Source organism: Podarcis cretensis (assembly GCF_951804945.1).
Source record: "Podarcis cretensis genome assembly, chromosome: 10".
Classification (NCBI taxonomy): Eukaryota; Metazoa; Chordata; class Lepidosauria; order Squamata; family Lacertidae; genus Podarcis; species Podarcis cretensis.
The window spans coordinates 30,778,881-30,795,614 of NC_137179.1; the positions used below are offsets into that span (position 1 = coordinate 30,778,881).

Below are 16,734 nucleotides of genomic sequence, written 5' to 3' on the forward strand. Positions count from 1 at the left end.
CACAATTTCAACATATGAACTGGTGTTTTTCTTCAATATGGGGTTAGTTTTATGAATTTAGCCAGTGTGGGGTAGTGTTCAGAATGCCAGAGTATTTAGTCATGAAGCCCTTTGGGTGACCTTGGGCCTGTCAGTATCTCTCAGCCTAAACTGCCTCACAGGGTTGTTGTGAGTATAAAATGGAGAAGAGGAAGTAATATACCTTCTTTTAACACTGGGTTAGAAACGTATTAATAAACAAATATTATCAGCACACACTGCACTGCAAAAAGCAGCTGCATGAAAGAAAATCAAATGGTGTCTCCCACTGGGTTCAGGGGGGTTTACGTCTATGTAAGTCTGCAAAAGCTTTAAAGCTCAATCAATGCACCTTTTGGCATGACGCTAGCTGTAGGTCTGGCGAAGCATGTACTGTACTGTATAAGCATATATACCCCCCTCCACGGAGTCTCTGAGGTGCAGAAGCCCCCACAGGCCTGCAGAGGCCCACCCCCTCCCCGCTCCCTTCGCCCCGCCCCCCATGTTGCCGGGGCTGCGCGGGCAGGAAGGCGCGCGCGCTCTTCCTCCGAAGCTCGCGCCAGCCCCATGACTGCCGCGAAAACGGGAGCGCGCCTGGCTTGCCGCTGAGCCCAAGCCTGCGACTGGTGCCCTGGCTGCGAGCGTGTTGCTCTCTCCTCCATCGCCAGGCAGGCAGGCAGGCAGGCAGGCAAGCAGGCGGGGCGGTGAGCGAGAGGCGAGCCGGAGCGCGGGTTGCCATGCCCAGCTAGCCTTTCCCTTGCCTCGCACACCACCCTTGCGGCACTGCCTCCGCTAAGGCTGCCCCTGCACGGCGCGCCCTCCTTGCCGGGCAGCGCGGGCTGGCTCGCTTCCCCTTCTCCGAAGCACCCCCGGCCCGCCAGTGCAATAAACTTTTCGCTGCCGACAGAGCGACCAGCAGAGCGGCGGGTCTTGCCCCGGGGTCGCTCCCAGGATGGAACAGGGCGCGTACGGAGCTGGCAAAGCCGGGGGCGCCTTTGACCCTCAGACCTTCATCCGGCAACCTCACACGATCCTCCGGATGGTTTCTTGGGTAAGGACTCGGAGGACGCCTCCCTGGCCGCGCGGGGGAGGGAAGGCCATTGGCGTGGGAAATAACAAAAACACGTGCAAAGCAATCGGCACGTCTGAAAGAGAGATCTGCAGAGAGCCCTGGGCGGGCTTGGCTTGGCTGTGGGGTTGATCCCTATCCTACTGACTGAGCACCCAGGGCAAGCTTTAGATGACACTCAGCGGGGCTTTAAGGAGGAGGAGGAATGTCCTTCCCAGCGCGCGCGCGCACGCGAGATCGTGGAAAGGAAGATTAGGAAAGCCCAGCGCCGGGTGGCTGGATTTGGGGGGACCCACTTCTCGGCTTCCCCTGCCCCCGTGGGGCGAAGGAGATCGCGGGGTGGGGGTGCCGGCCAAGCGGGCAACTGGGGGGGGGGGAATCCTGCAACGCCGCCTGCCCAAAGTGACCTCTAAGATGGGAGCGAGGCCGTGTCTTCGCTGTCATGGAGCCCCCAGCTCGGCTTGCTTCTTCCATCTCCGTTTTCCGTCTCTTGTGCAGCGCCGCTTCTAGTCGGCGGCGGGGCGGCAGTGTTTGCAAACTGGTGCTCTGTGTGTGTTTGTGTTGTGCAGATTGTGGAGCACACAGCTAGCCCGGCAAGCAAGGTGCAAAATGGCATTGTGAGCGCCCTTCCCCCGCCTCTCTTCATTGCCCAGATCTCTCCGGGTGAAGCGTTTGGAAAACTAGGAAACATGCCCTCCCAGCCGCCTTCTGTATTGGAGACTCCCCCTCTCCCTTGTTTCTTCCCCTTTCCAAAACTACTGCCGGCTTCCTTTGAAAGATGGAAATGGTTAAGCCGGTCCTCCAGCCTCGTAAGCCTGACGCTGCTATTATTAAATGTTCATGAAAACATGCAGAAAATGGGAGAGTTTCCCATAACCTGCGCGATGAGCTGTTAATGGTGAGGCAGTTGGACGAGAGAACTGCAAAAGTGATTCTGAATTTCAGCTGCCCTTTTCCTAACCCTTCCCTGAATTTATTTCAGTTGGTTCCTGCTTATTTCATTTACAGAGGATGGGGGGCGCGGAAGGAGAGAAGGGTGCAAATGCGTGGTGTCCTCCTCTTCCAAATGCTCCTCCACCTTCAATTTTACCGTGTAGCAAATTTTATGTAACGCCGTTCATGTGTGATGGAGGAAGCGAGTTGATGGGATCCGTCAGCAAGAGGAGGGAAGGAAGGCTGCTCTCTCGACTGTGCGGCTCCCTCTGGGTGGGGGGAGGTCACTTATCTTGTGACACTTTCGCCATGGCCGCCCGTGTGTGCCTGGAGCATTTGCAAGAAGGTCACTGGGATTAAGGGAGCAGGCTGCAAACAATAAGCTGGAGGGCTGCGGAGAGAGATTTGTCTCTTGTGGGAGTCTGTAGGGAGAGAGGGAAGGAGGACACAGCCAGGTAAAGCAGATCTTGGAGGTGAGATGCCTTCTTCTCACCCTCCCCCAGTAGGCCAAGAAAGAGAGAGAGGCGGAGAGTAAATGTTGGATAGGGACAGGGCATCTCTTGTTGTGAGGGATGATGGTGTAGGAAGAGTTTGTTATTGTTTAGTCGTTTAGTCGTGTCCGACTCTTCGTGACCCCATGGACCAGAGCACCACAGGCACTCCTGTCTTCCACTGCCTCCTGCAGCTTGGTCAGACTCATGTTTGTAGCTTCAAGAACACTGTCCAACCATCTCGTCCTCTGTCGTCCCCTTCTCTCTTTCCCAACAGCAGGGTCTTTTCCAGGGAGTCTTCTCTTCTCATGAGGTGGCCAAAGTATTGGAGCCTCAGTTTCATGATCTGTCCTTCCAGTGAGCACCCAGGGCTAATTTCCTTAAGAATGGATGCGTTTGATCTTCTTGCAGTCCATGGGACTCTCAAGAGTCTCCTAGGAAGAGTTTAGCCTCTCCTATTGCAGCCATTAAGGCAGGGGTCAGCAAAGTTTATCTTGCCTGGGCCGGATTGGTCCCGCGGAGACCCCTCTGTGGGCTGGATTCTGCACCTGTGATTTTCAGCATTTGCGCTTGCGCAGACGCGATTTTAGGCGCCGTGGAAGTGAGTCCCCACACTGCACTGTGCCGGTTTAGTGCAGCGTGCGAGTGGGCAACTCAGTTTGGGGGCAGTTCATGGGCCAGTTAAACAACCTCCGCAGGCCACTTCCGGCCCATGGGCCTTAGGTTGCTGACCCCTGCAATAAAGTTAGCCCAGGAAGTTGCCTTGAAGTGTTTTGTTCATCTCACCCACTATTTGTCTACCTTTTGCAAGCACAGCATTTATCTTTGACATTTATATCCCACTTTTCTCAAGGTTCTCCCCCTCCCCATATTCCAAATAGTTGTTGCTTTTGGGCAAAAAGAGAGTTAGCAGCCTCCCCAAGCACAACCAGTGTGCTTGCCACCTGTTTTTCTGTCGACTGCTGGTGCCCCTTCCCTTCCTGTGCTGCCTGACTGCATGTGACTTGGAGGAAATGTTTGGAGATGAGAGGAGGAGGAAGGAGCTCTGCAGAATTGCTAGCAGTGCCCTGAAGAAGGGATTAATATGGTTGGCTGGTGTGTCTGCCTGGGCTCATTTTGCAGTGCTGTATGCTAGTGTTCGAACCAGAGGGCGGAAGACATTCTAGCAATAATCTCCTGGCTTTCACATCCGCCAGTGAAATTCAACATGATGTGGTGGAAGAACCTTTTTTGCTGTTGCGCAAACACTTGAATGAGGCAAAGCAGCAAAGAGCACAGGTGACAGCGCTGGCCCACTTATGATTGACATGACGTTAGATGGGACACTTCTGTCCTTGATAATCTGGGACAGAATGTTCTCCCCTTTAAAGCTGTGACTTCATTCTGTTACTGCAGGGCTTTCCAAGTACAGGAGAAGAGAGAGGGTTTCTGCAGTCTGCTTCTTTCTGCTTCAGAATATCACCTTATTGGCTCTCTTCACGAAATCAGATGACTTCCCAGCTGCAGAAAGAAACCCAGCATCCAAATTTTTCTTGGATGTCCTCCTGTTTCCCCAAAGCTACCAACTGCCTACTGCACCTTGACCTTGGAAGTGACTTTGATGCCCTTCTATTTCTTGTGATAGTGTGTTACTTTGCTTTGTGAAAACACGTGAGTTGCAGAATAGTGGAAACTCTTAAAGACCATTCCTGTGCATGTTTGCCTAGGAGTAGGTCCCATTGAATTAAAGGGGCTTACTTCAATGTGCATGAAAATCTCAGGAATTGGAGTACTGGCTTAGCTGAGCAAGTCAAGAGATGGAGAAACTTAGAGCCTCATTCCTCCCGCATTTGAATGTTCTTCTGTCCCATATGGCAAAAGTTCAGTCTTTGTGCCTCTCACTCGTTTTTCACTCCTGTACTGTAGGTTACAATTTCACTTTAAATGCAAGCTTAAGCATGCTTACTTGGAAGTAAGTTCCACTGAGTTCAGTGAGACTTGATTCTAGGCAATGTACATAGTAATATAGCTGTACTGTACATGTTTGAACCCCGTCATATCATTAGAGATGTGCTCGGTACATTAACTTTGCATGGTAAAAGAAATCCCCCTTTTCTCCATCAAGTCTGAAGTGCTTAACAGATGAGGCACACAATATTAAATCTGCTAACCTATTTTTTCCTTTTTTGTCTCAAGTATATTGCAGTGGTGGCCAGAATAGAATTTGTACCCTCCATGCTGTCTCCAAAACTTTCAGACTCTTATTTTTGCCCCCCCTCCCCCCAATTACTGCGGCAACATCTTAGAACTTTAAGGTGCTTGTTTTTTAAAAGCCATATTCTAATCCTCATGGCATTAATGGCAAGGCTGAAAATGCAGTGGCAATGCTTGCTAATGGAGCCGTCTCCAACTTGGTGCCTGTCAGGTAAACACCGTCTTGCTGGCTGGGGCTGATGGGAGCTGTAGTCCAAAACTTCTGGAGGGCTGTGTTAATGGCTCAGAAATAGGAAGGTAAGAACTAAGTTCAGTTTTTCCAAGTCCCAGAACCTCCAGATGTACTTCATGAACTGCATGGGTGTGTTCACTATTGGGGCTTCTGGAACAATACATTGCCGTGTAGGTACAATATATTGATAGGTTGTGGTTGTACCTGCAGCAGTCTACCATTGAGATGAGCTTCATGACAAGCAAAACAAGCCAACCCATACAGATTCCCAGTGTGGCCCTAACCCTAGCCCTCAAAGGAAAATAATGAGATACCTCAATGGTTAGATGTGCAGGCGCATCCGATTTGCAGATTTCTGATGTTTCAGGCCTTGTTTGTTTACACGGAAACTCATATGGCTGCAGAAGTTGGGAGATTTGTAGGCCCATTCTATCCACAGTTAAGGAATCTCCAGCTGGGAATGGTAGTGACTAAAAGAAGACAGGAAAGAGTTTCTGAAATTCCTGGCACTTTTCTAGAATGCCATTGCAGAGCTCAAATCTCCACAAGAATCTGGGGGGCAAAGATTGCGGGACAGAAAATAACAGTAACAGACCAGCCCTATGTATGCTTACTTGGAATTAAGCACCACTGGGCTCAGTGAGACTTAGGACTAAGTAATTGAGCAAAGGTCTGCAAGAAAAGACTGCACACTGAATTAAAGGCATTTTGAGCTAATAGTGACTTCACAGCTGCTCTGCAGAGTTGCCAGTTTCTCAACCAGCCACTGCAGCTGTGCCTTTAGCAGTAGCTTGGTGTGCAGATATTTAAAAAGTGATAGCGTTTTCTCTCCATCGTGTGAAAACATGCAAATGCTGGGATTTATTCCGCACCTCAAGCTGCACAGGAGCAGACCAAATTGATTTTCATGGTCATTTGGCAACCCTAATGCTACACCTGTCAGATGCAGTGCAGCTTTTAGAAGCCCATGATCAGGAATACAAAAATAACCCCACTCTTCTGTGAGGTGTCATTGGTGGTGGCAGTCCAATTCGAACTGTGTTTGGAATTCCTATTTAATTCAATGGGACTTAATTTCCCAGTATAAATATGTTTCAGGCTGCCTCTTTAAATGATCAGGCCTTGACATATTACTATGCTGATGGTACTAACACTGTTGGAGTGATAAGATGCCACAGAAAGTAGGGCTCAATATCCTAAGTGGTTTTTAGAAGAAAGGAAAGCTGCGCATCCTGAATGCTAGGTGAGATTATATTTGGGCGTGAAAGATACCTTTAATTCACTAGTTTAATCAAGTTTTTCTCAACCTTTTCCTGACCATGTACCCCTTCTGACCTTGTTTCCTTCCTGTGCCTCCCCCCCCCCCCAAGTGTAGCCAGGGGGAATATAGGGGGCAGCTGCTCCCCCAATAAGTAAAAATCAATACAAATCAATGGATCTGCCCCCCCCCCATATTGACTATGCCTATCAGGTAAATAAGGTAGCTATTTAAATGTTTTATTTGTAAATAGAACTTGTTTTATTTATAATTTTTATAATTTATACAAAATACAATTACAAGTACAGTACATAAAAAAGGAACATAATGAAATATTGTTGAAACAGAAAAACATAGCTCATAGAGCTGGCAGGGACTCTAAGGTAGGAAACTTAGCTAAAGCATCCATGATAGATGGTCATCCAGCCTCTGCTTAGAAACCTCCAAGGAAGGAGAGTCCACAGCCTTCGAGGGACATCCATCTTCCATGTATTATAAAAAGTAAACAACACTTATTTGGCCCCAGTTATTTGACACAGAGGTTGAAACCTACAGATACAGTCCAAAAGGCACATGGGGAGTTCTGTATATATGGGAGAATTTTGAAAAGCAGATGATCCTCACTGACCTGGTGCAAAAAGATATTGTCATCTGGAGGAGCCCTGGCTGCCTAGATAAAACACTATAGTCCCACACACCTTTACCTGGGAGTAAGGCCCGCTGGCAAGTTCTTAAAGAAATGGGAGTGCCTGATCACCTCATCTGTCTCCTGAGAAATCTCTATGTGGGACAAGAAGCTACAGTTAGAACTGGATATGGAACAACTGATTGGTTCAAAATTGGGAAAGGTATATGGCAATGCTGTATATTGTCTCCCTGCTTATTTAACTTATATGCAGAATTCATCATGCGAAAGGCTGGGCTGGACGAATCCCAAGCCGGAATTAAGATTGCCGAAAGAAATATCAACAACCTCAGATATGCAGATGACACAACCTTGATGGCAGAAAGTGAGGAGGAATTAAAGAATCTTTTAATGAGGGTGAAAGAGGAGAGTGCAAAATATGGTCTGAAGCTCAACATCAAAAAAACGAAGATCATGGCCACTGGGCCCATCACCTCCTGGCAAATAGAAGGGGAAGAAATGGAGGCAGTGAGAGATTTTACTTTCTTGGGCTCCATGATCATTGCAGATGGTGACAGCAGTCACGAAATTAAAAGACGCCTGCTCCTTGGGAGAAAGGCGATGGCAAACCTAGACAGCATCTTAAAAAGCAGAGACATCACCTTGCCAACAAAGGTCCGCATAGTTAAAGCCATGGTTTTCCCAGTAGTGATGTATGGAAGTGAGAGCTGGAACATCAAGAAGGCTGATCGCCGAATAATTGATGCTTTTGAATTATGGTGCTGGGGGAGACTCTTGAGAATCCCATGGACTGCAAGAAGATCAAACGTATCCATTCTTAAGGAAACCAGCCCTGAGTGCTCACTGGAAGGACAGATCGTGAAGCTGAGGCTCCAATACTTTGGCCACCTCATGAGAAGAGAAGACTCCCTGGAAAAGACCCTGATGTTGGGAAAGACTGAGGGCACAAGGAGAAGGGGACGACAGAGGACAAGATGGTTGGACAGTGTTCTCGAAGATACAAACATGAGTCTGACCAAACTGCGGGAGGCAGTGGAAGACAGGAGTGCCTGGTGTGCTCTGGTCCATGGGGTCACGAAGAGTCGGACACAACTAAACGACTAAACAACAACCAGGCCTGCTGAACTCAGTGCAACTTTCTTCTGAGTAGACACATAGTTATTTACTAGATGCAAGTCAGCTGCACCAGATAACCCCGCTCGGCTAGGCACTGTGGTGGATTTCATCCTGCGCCTTGCAGAGCTGGGCTGACATTGCCAATGGGCCCAGCGCTCATTGGCAACATCTAAAGGCACCGATCCAAGAAATGCACATGGCAAAAAGGAGCATTAGGCCCTGTGCTGTGGCCCCCCATTTATGCAATTTTCACCTGTGCCCCCCTTGGAATATCCTGGGGCCCCACGGGGAGCCATATGGCTCCTGCTTGGGAAACACTGGTTTAATAGGGAATTAGATCTGCTCAAGTCCACTAATGACCAAAAATAGTTCTGAAAAGAAAACAAAAACCCTTCATTTTTTGATGATGTACATTGTTGCCATAGCAGGAATTACCTTAGTAGAGACATTCCTTACTGCGTAGGAGAGGAGCAGGATCTTAAGAAGGCGATCTGCAGTATTTAAAATTATTAAATATATATTTAAAATAACTTTTTTAAAAATAACGAAGTGCTGCCTAATTAACTGAGGGTGGTTCTTTTTAGTGAATTAGCACCTTATGTACAACCAATTGGAACTGCCTTCCAGATAAGCCTGCAAAAGCTGCTACCCTGCTCATTCCCACTTACGGTATTTCATAAGTCACTTGTAGAACATTCATGACCTCAGCAAACAAGAGTAAAATAACCAACACATTTTCACATTTGCAAATGCTTCTCTGCTTGATCACCTGGAGGTAATTCCTACCTTGCTGAAGGTGATCAAGCAGGAAAACGGCTGTTTCTAAGCCTCAAATAGATCAGCCTCTATTTATGGCACTAACTTTTATAAATGCGAATGCTCATGGCCAGTGGTATACCACTGCTCCCAGTAGCCTTCCTGTTAAGGCTACACACACACACAAAAGCAAACAACTCTTGCTTTGAAGCTATCTGGGAGGGTAAGTTTTCATTGTTTACCTTTCCGAATCATTTTTTGCATGCAAGGCTATACACAAGCAGAATAATATTGGCTGAAGTCATAGGAAGAAACAGGCCTGCCTTCCAAACCTCTTTTCTGCAGTGTTGAGTGTGGAAGTAAAAATGTGGCTAGCAAGATCCTTGTAGTGAGGTGTGCCTGTTGCGTGTGGTTCAGGTTTTCCAGTTTGCCTGGGGAGCTCTTTGTTCACCAACACCTGCACTCTTCCTTTTAATAACAGCTTTGTGGTGTGTCTTTGTTTTCTGAATGCAGTGCCTTTTGATGTGGCATATGTTCAAGGAAGCTAGCACATAAGACAACTCTGTGTAACAGGGGAAGCTATGCTTCAAATCATGCGGGAGTTGGCAACCTTTTGGTGCATATTTGCAAACCAGAGAAACTCTCCTGGGCACCCCAGAAACTGCCACTTATTCCACTGGCTACAACAGGATACATCCTTCACGCTTAATTTCAACAGGGGTGGCAACCATCTGGGAAAGGCCTCGTTGGGCCCCTTTGTAGCTGTGGTTGTCATGTTGCCAACCTCTATTAAAACACAACATGGCCCCTAATCTTCAGAAGAGGGTTGTTGTCTTTTTGTGTTAGTGGAGCCTTACCTGAGAATAAGCCTCACACAGTGCAACTTAATTATGAAGCCTGGAATTGTGATGCAAAGGGCAGAGTTGATAAGCTTTCCCCCATAGCGCTTTCCCCATTACTATCGGGAAAATGTTCCTCCACCTGCCTTGCACATGTTAAAAAAAGCATGGGAGCTCTGGTAGAGAAAAGATTTGGCAGCCTTATTTGTCACATGATCTACAGCAATCATTCCTGTCCCCTCCATTTTGCAATTTGTCTCTGGGTACATCAATATATCTGGCACTGAGCAAGCTGTAGCTTTATAGGTTACACATTCACATTTTATTATAGCATTATGTGCTGTTTCAGGAGATCTTATTCTGGACATTCATTTAAAAGTTCTTTGACAGGAACTGCATCATGTGAGTAGGAAAATGGCTGTCTGGAAAATCATAATAATTGTATGGTAATGATTGTTAACAAGCTGCTGCCTGTTTAAGGTTTTTTGTTTTTTTTAATCTGCTTGCAGAATAGGGCTTTTCAAAAAATAGAATCCAAGCCATATTTAAAGCCCACCTTTTTCACTTGGAAGTATTTAAATGTAAAAAGACCTTTGCAAGCTGTCTATAAAATAGAGCAGAGCTGAACTTTCATTGCAGCGCAGAGGGAAATAGCACAGAGGGAAATAGCACAGAGGGACGAATCATCGGGCAAATGGGGATGTGCTGTATTTGTTTTCGGGAAATGGCAGAGAAAGTGCTCCGAAATGAGAAGGGCTCATGCATGAAGCTTAAATGCTGAGAAAGATTGGAGGTGGCAGCTGTACTGTGAATTAAATGTGAGCTTGCAGCAAGTTGTGGCAGAAAAGGTACTCCTCATTATTTCAAGCAACATATGCAGAGACACAGAATGTTTATTAACGTTGTGAGACTGTTACATTCAAACCAAACCTCTTGGTTGCAATCCTATGCACCTGTTATGAGGTTTTTTTTGGGGGGGGGGATATGCCTGAGTCCCTCTTCTAATTCTCGGATCCAGCACAATTGCTGGAGTAGCCAAGCCAGCATAGTAATGGTCATTAAGGGAACAAAGGGAGTGGCTCTGTGCTAGAGGACAAATGGGTGGGCCTCTCAGTTAGTTAGAAGGACAAAAGGCCAGAGTGGAGAGTTGAGTTATGGGAGCCAGAAGCTGGAACAGCAGAGAGAGAGAAGCCATGGCTGATTTCCAAGGCTGTGGCTATGTGAGAAGCTTTACCCTCTTGTGGTGTTAATGCTACAAAGCATTCCATCGTAGGTTGTGCAAATGAACTATATAACCTAATGATACCGCAGTCTCCCTGAGTAGGCGCCTGGAACCCCTGGCATCTTGCGCCACTCAGAGGTTGGGGTGGCATGCAACAAACCTTTATCTAAGTCCAATTGCACTTGACAACAACAACAACAACAACAACAACAATTAATAATAATTTATTATTTATACCCTGCCCATCTGGCTGGGCCTCCCCAGCCACTCTGGGCAGCTTCCAACAAAATATTAAAATACAGTAATGCATCATGATGGATTTACTTCTGAGTAGACATGGAAAAGATTGCCCTGTTAGTAACAGAAACATTGTCGGACATTCCAAGCAACACAAGCCTTCATATCGCCCTCATGAACTTCCCCTTTATGTGAAGGAAAATTCAAAGATTCAAAGTATGTCTTTGAATGACGTCACATGGAAGAGGGAGGCACCATGAGTCCCAAAATAAAGAGAATAAGTGGTGTGCAATAGTCTGTTCTGCTAGTGCAAGATACTTCTGTTAGTGGAACAGGACTTTCCTCTCTGTAGCTCCCACCCACCCAAATCTGCTCTGGAGGGTTGTGGAGCTTTGTGTACAACCCAGTGACTCTGATGGGTTCAGCAAGCATTGTTAAGCAAAGCAATGATCCCAGTGAGTTTTAAGCAACAATCCAGGGCATCTTCTCCAACCTGCTGTCCTTCATATGTTGTTGGACTACATCTTCTCTCACCCCCAGTCAGCATTGCCAGTGGTCAAGGATGATGGGACTTGTAGTCTGGCAACATCTTGAGGGCACCACATTGGGGAAGGCTGCTTCACTGAAATGTTTTCAGAGCATTGGGGCGTGGGTGGCAGTGGAGCACCCTTTTGGAGCAAGGGAGCCACTGTGATGCAATGGTTAGACTGCAAGAGGAGGAGTGGAAGACCCAGATCCAGAGTCTCCGCTCTGCCAGAAAGCTTTGGACCAAGTTTCATCTCAACCAACCTCATGGGGATAGCGTCAGGATAAAATGGGAAGGGAATCGAACTGTTTTTGCCATCCTGAATTTCTTGCAGGAAAGGTGGAATAAAAACAACAAACTGAGAGTTCTAAAATATTCCCCAATAAAAGCTTGAACATTCAAAACTCAGGATCATTGTATTTGACAAATACCGCTTCATATTCCCACTAGGATAGTTCTTATTTTGTTTGAAAAAATAAATAGCAAATAAGTCATTGTTCCCTCGTAATGGCATCAAAATCTCTCCAGCATACAGTTATTGGGTCCAGAGCTCAGGATTCCTCCTGGGCTTTGGTTACATACAAGGCAGAAATGACAAGTCATCTTGTGATACCTTAAAGGCCAACAAATTTGTCAAGGTGTAAGGATTCATGGACTTAAAGTATATTTCCATCAGATGCAGTAAGTGTTATCCTGAGTTGCAGGTACACTGCTGGAGTTCTTTAGGCTCTGCTTTTTGCAATGCTGCAGAGACAGGAGAAGCCACATCTGCTGAGATCCTAGACCTACCCCAAATGAAACTTTTAAGGTGCAAGAGCTCTCTTAGTGTCTGAACCTTGTACACCATTTAGCATTGTATCAGAAATACAGATCAGCTTCCAGGCTGCCATCAGATGCAATAAGAGCTGATGGTTCTCTGATTTAAAAAAGAGAGAGCAGCAAAGCAAACTCTGTTCCACGAGTAATGTTGACTTTGGAATTATCAACACAAAAGAAGGGAGATTGAGAGAGACTCTTGCTTTAGTCAAATTAGGCAGACAAGTCTCCAGGTAATGACTATCCTTGAGGACTGCCCGAGTCAGGTGTATGGGTCATTAGTATCCATAGCAACAGTGGAAGGTACCTGCAGTCTTATTTTTCCTGCAAAGCGTTCTGCCAGCTATATGTCTTGTGCTGTTGTCCATTCACAAAAGTCAGCCAATTACGAAAACATTGCAGTACTTTTGAGAAATATTATATGCCTTTCCTGCATCCCACCAGCTGGAGCTATCCTGGGGTAGAGGGGCAACCTGTGTGACTCTTCCTTGGGGTTTTATGAACAGCAGCAGTAGAGCCATCAGATCAGACCCCTCCAGATGTGTTGGTCTAAAGCTCCCATCAATGCCAACCAGTGTGCCCAATGGTCAGGGATGATGAGAATTGTGGGACATTAACATCTCCCTTACACTGGGCCAGTCTGTTGAACATCTGGACAAGCGGTGGGGAACATTTGGCCTTCCAAATCTTGAACCACAACTCCCATCAGCCCTAGCAAGCATGGCCAGTGGCCTGGGATGATGGGAGTTGTAGTTCAGCAACAGGTGGAGGGCCAAAGGTTCCTCACACATGATCAAGCCCACTGGGTTGGGTTGTACAGTTCAGTCTGTCAGGATGTTAGCTGTGCTGAAGGAAGGAAGCCAGGAGGCAGCTCTTCAGAGGCTCAGACAGGGGTCTTCTCAGTTGCCTGATTCCTGGTCGTTCAAACCAGAGAAGCTAGGAGTTGATCCTGCGACCTTCTGCGTGCAAATCATGTGTTCTGCCACTGAGCTCTGCTCCCTCCCTGCAACTCACAATCAAGATCTCTTCTGCGGAGAGGGATATTATTATTGTTCCCCAAGGCTGACAGGTCCACAGGGCTCTTGTCTCTTCCTGATTTGCATGGAAAGAACAGTTCCCCCGCTGTGCCCTTTTCCATCGTAGAGCTGCAATGATAGGAGAAGTCCTGCCTGGTAGAAATTATTCTTCTGAGCAGCTCTTAAAGGTACAAGAGCAGACTTGGGATCGGACCGCCTTACATGCTCCCTCCTTGTTTTTTCTTCTCTCTGGCTAGGTGTGATAAAGATTGCTTAAACGCAGCCTTTCCCAGCCTAGTGTTCTGCAGATGTTATGGGCTGCAAAACCCACCAGCCCCTGCCAGCACACCTGTCCCATCTAGAGCTGATGGGAGTTGCCCAAAATATCTGGAAGGTCTCAGGTTGGCAAGGGATGGGTCAGAGTAAAGCAGATGCTTTTGTTAACGTAGCCTTAGATTAGGCCGCAGTAGGATCCAGTCATGGTTCCAGATGAGTCTCCAAGGGAACAGAAATGGCTCTGTGTGCTTCCTTCATTGGTGCTGATCTCTTCCAGCGGGTGGTAAACCAGCTAATGCTATGGGATCAGCAGTTAAGCTGGGGGAGTGGGCAGGGGATAGGGGCCAGATGCAGCAGCTTGTAAATACCATTCAAAGGCAAGGAACAAACAGTGGAAGGAGAGTAGGCCGCAGTTCACATCCTTATCAGTTTGCTGCAGTTCAGTCGCTTGCTCTCTGCGGGCCATGAAATGTTTTTACTGTTTGCCTGTTTGAGGGGTGTACTAAGGAGGTATTTAAATATATCAGAAACAACTAATTGCTTTGAAGAGCAACGATTCAGAAATGGAACTTGCGTTAACCCTGCCTTTTCCGGGCAGCTCCATGTGTGAACTATGGTGGTTCCACATAGTGGTGCAAGCCAAGTAATTTTTGACTCTGGACTTCATGGTTTCACCAGCGGAGGGGACAGTTTTCAGTCAGTGCCAATGTGTGTTACTTCATTTCCTTCCAAATGTTGCAAGGTAGCCCACCTGTCTTTGGGGCTCCTTCTGCACATTCTGCTGAGTGGACTTGCCCTGAAGTCTTGCCCTTATGGCACCATTGGCTCCACGTTGGCATCTGTTGCAGCAATCACATAACTTGGAAGGCTGTTGTACGTGTGTCTCATCAAAGCTGCCCCGATGCATGTACTCCAGTGTATGCCACTCACAAGTTACCTGCTTGCTTTGGGTAACCTCAATATTTCCAGTAGTGACTGTAATGTGCCAGCGTGCTCCTGCTGTTTGAGTTTCTTGGCGCTCGTGCTCAGTCCTGCCACCAAGCATGTCTCTGGGGGTGTAATACGGAATCCTCTTATCTTCAAAGTCCATATGGCACAATTTTGGATGGATGCAGCATAGACGTTTCTGAAAAGCATAGCTTGGGTTGGTTCTGCTCTCTTTCTATTCTAAAAAATGTGTACTTAACAGCATGGAGTAACTTAAGAAATCTGAAAAGCAGGATTGGGGTTGGAATCTGACCTCGCTTCCTCTCTCTCACAGGTTATTCCAGGTGATGGCTCAGACGTATTATCAGGGAAGCGTGTGTGAAGCTTTGCTGGGGCACTCCGACTGATTCTGTGTGCATAATGGATAACATCATTTCTTAAAACACTTAATCCAGCAGCATTTTCATGATAACAATAAAAGCTTCTTTTTTTAGCATATTTTTGGTGTATATGCCTTTGAGGTCTTTTTGATACTACAGTCGTACCTTGGAAGTCAAACGGAATCCGTTCCAGAAGTCTATTTGACTTCCAAAATGTTCAAAAACCAAAGCATGGATTCTGATTGACTGCAGGAAGCTCCTGCAGCCAATTGGAAGCCCCGTTGGATGTTCGGCTTCCCAAAATAGTTTGCAAACCGGAACAGTCACTTCCATGTTTGCAACGTTCAGCAGCCAAAACGTTCGGGAACTAAGCTGTTCGAAAACCAAGGTACAACTGTATATGTTGTTAGGGAGTGGCCCAGATCCCAGATCTTCTGTGGTGGGCCCCATATTTCCTATTCCTTCTTCTCCTCTCTCTTTTATAAAAATAATTTTTACTTTGCTTTTAGGGTGGCTGGACACCATGCTAATGAGACCCTGAACTGCCCACCATCTCAAGTTCCCAGAGGCATCTATACATCTAAATTGGCATATGGAAATGTTATGGAAATTCAAGGCCTTTGCCCAAAGTGTTTCTAAGTACCCAACAATACCCTTGCTTCTAATAAAAGTGTGTCCGCTTATAGAACAGCAGAACTGCTACCAAACACTTTCATCACCCTAGAAACATTACTTGCTTAATAGCCGCTCTTTGAGTCTGAAACTTGTTTTCCAAGAGATCTGCTAAATTCTGAGCATGGGTATCACCCAGAAGTGATTTATAGCTTTTTTAACATTTTGTTTTCAGTGGTGGGGAAACGCTATAAGGATGTGTTAACCATTAAATGTTAAATCTGTATGTATGATTGAGTATATTACTTTATATTGATAAAATGGCTGTTATCCCAGCCTGAGGGATTAGGCTAGAAATAAGGTTACTTTTATAAATGAAGTAAGAAATAAGAATACGCAAAGGGAGAAATAATCTCGTTCCTGGCTCTCTGGAGGTACCCAAAGCTTGCAGCTGTGAATGGCTGAATAGAAATGAAATGGGAGTTGGATAATCTGTAGCCAGCAGCTTCCTCGTTTTTCTTGCTGTGAACTTGGAACTCTCTCTATATTTGGCAAGTGGTCCTGCAAATGCAAGAAAAGCTTTTGCTTTGTTCCATCCAGGGTAGATTTGATTATAAATCCAGCGAGGAATATTATGTAACAGAACAATTTCCTTTTCATAACTCAATTTATAAAATTTCAGCAAGGGAGATATTGTAGCAGCCTCGTGACTGACGGGGAATCATGGTGAGTTAAGGGCTGGGAGCAAAGAGGCATGCGGAGCCTAACTGAAAAACAAGATGGGCATCGTAGGATGGCGAGGGAGAATGACAAGAGTTCTTCCCATGGTGCTCAAGGAACATTAATGGGCTGAGTTGCAGAGGCATCACATGATACTCAGGAGGGCTTAATAGCCTGCTCCAAATGGGTATCATGCTGCAGGCATCACATGGCACTCAGAAGGTTCATCTACGCTAACTGCCCAGTTTACTGTGCAGTACTGGGGCCAGAAGGGGGGAAATTGCACGTTTGCAGGCCTTGATTTCTGGAGGTGGCAATGCAAGGAGAATACAGTGGTACCTCGAGTTACAAACACCTCAGGTTACAAATGCTTCAGGTTACAAACTCCGCTAACCTGGAAGAGTTACCTCGAGTTGAGAACTTTGCCCCAGGATGAGAACAGAAATCGTGT

General features: G+C 46.6%; 1 protein-coding gene and 1 long non-coding RNA gene across 4 annotated transcripts in view; both read left to right on the forward strand.

Moving 5' to 3' along the window:
* The window catches only part of LOC307226129, a 207,822-nt gene that overhangs the window by 3,552 nt on the left and 187,536 nt on the right, over window positions 1-16,734 (forward strand). The gene's annotated exons all lie outside the window — the stretch shown is intronic.
* LOC307225748 (TGF-beta-activated kinase 1 and MAP3K7-binding protein 1) overlaps window positions 583-16,734 on the forward strand; it is a 49,452-nt gene continuing 33,300 nt past the window's right edge. The window contains exon 1 of one of the 3 annotated variants that reach the window (XM_079993844.1): window positions 583-1,069. In XM_079993844.1, coding sequence (XP_079849970.1) covers window positions 971-1,069 — 99 coding nt within the window. In that variant the 5' untranslated portion in view covers window positions 583-970. The remainder of the gene's footprint in view (window positions 1,070-16,734) is intronic. The other 2 variants (XM_079993842.1, XM_079993845.1) reach the window with 2 other exon arrangements.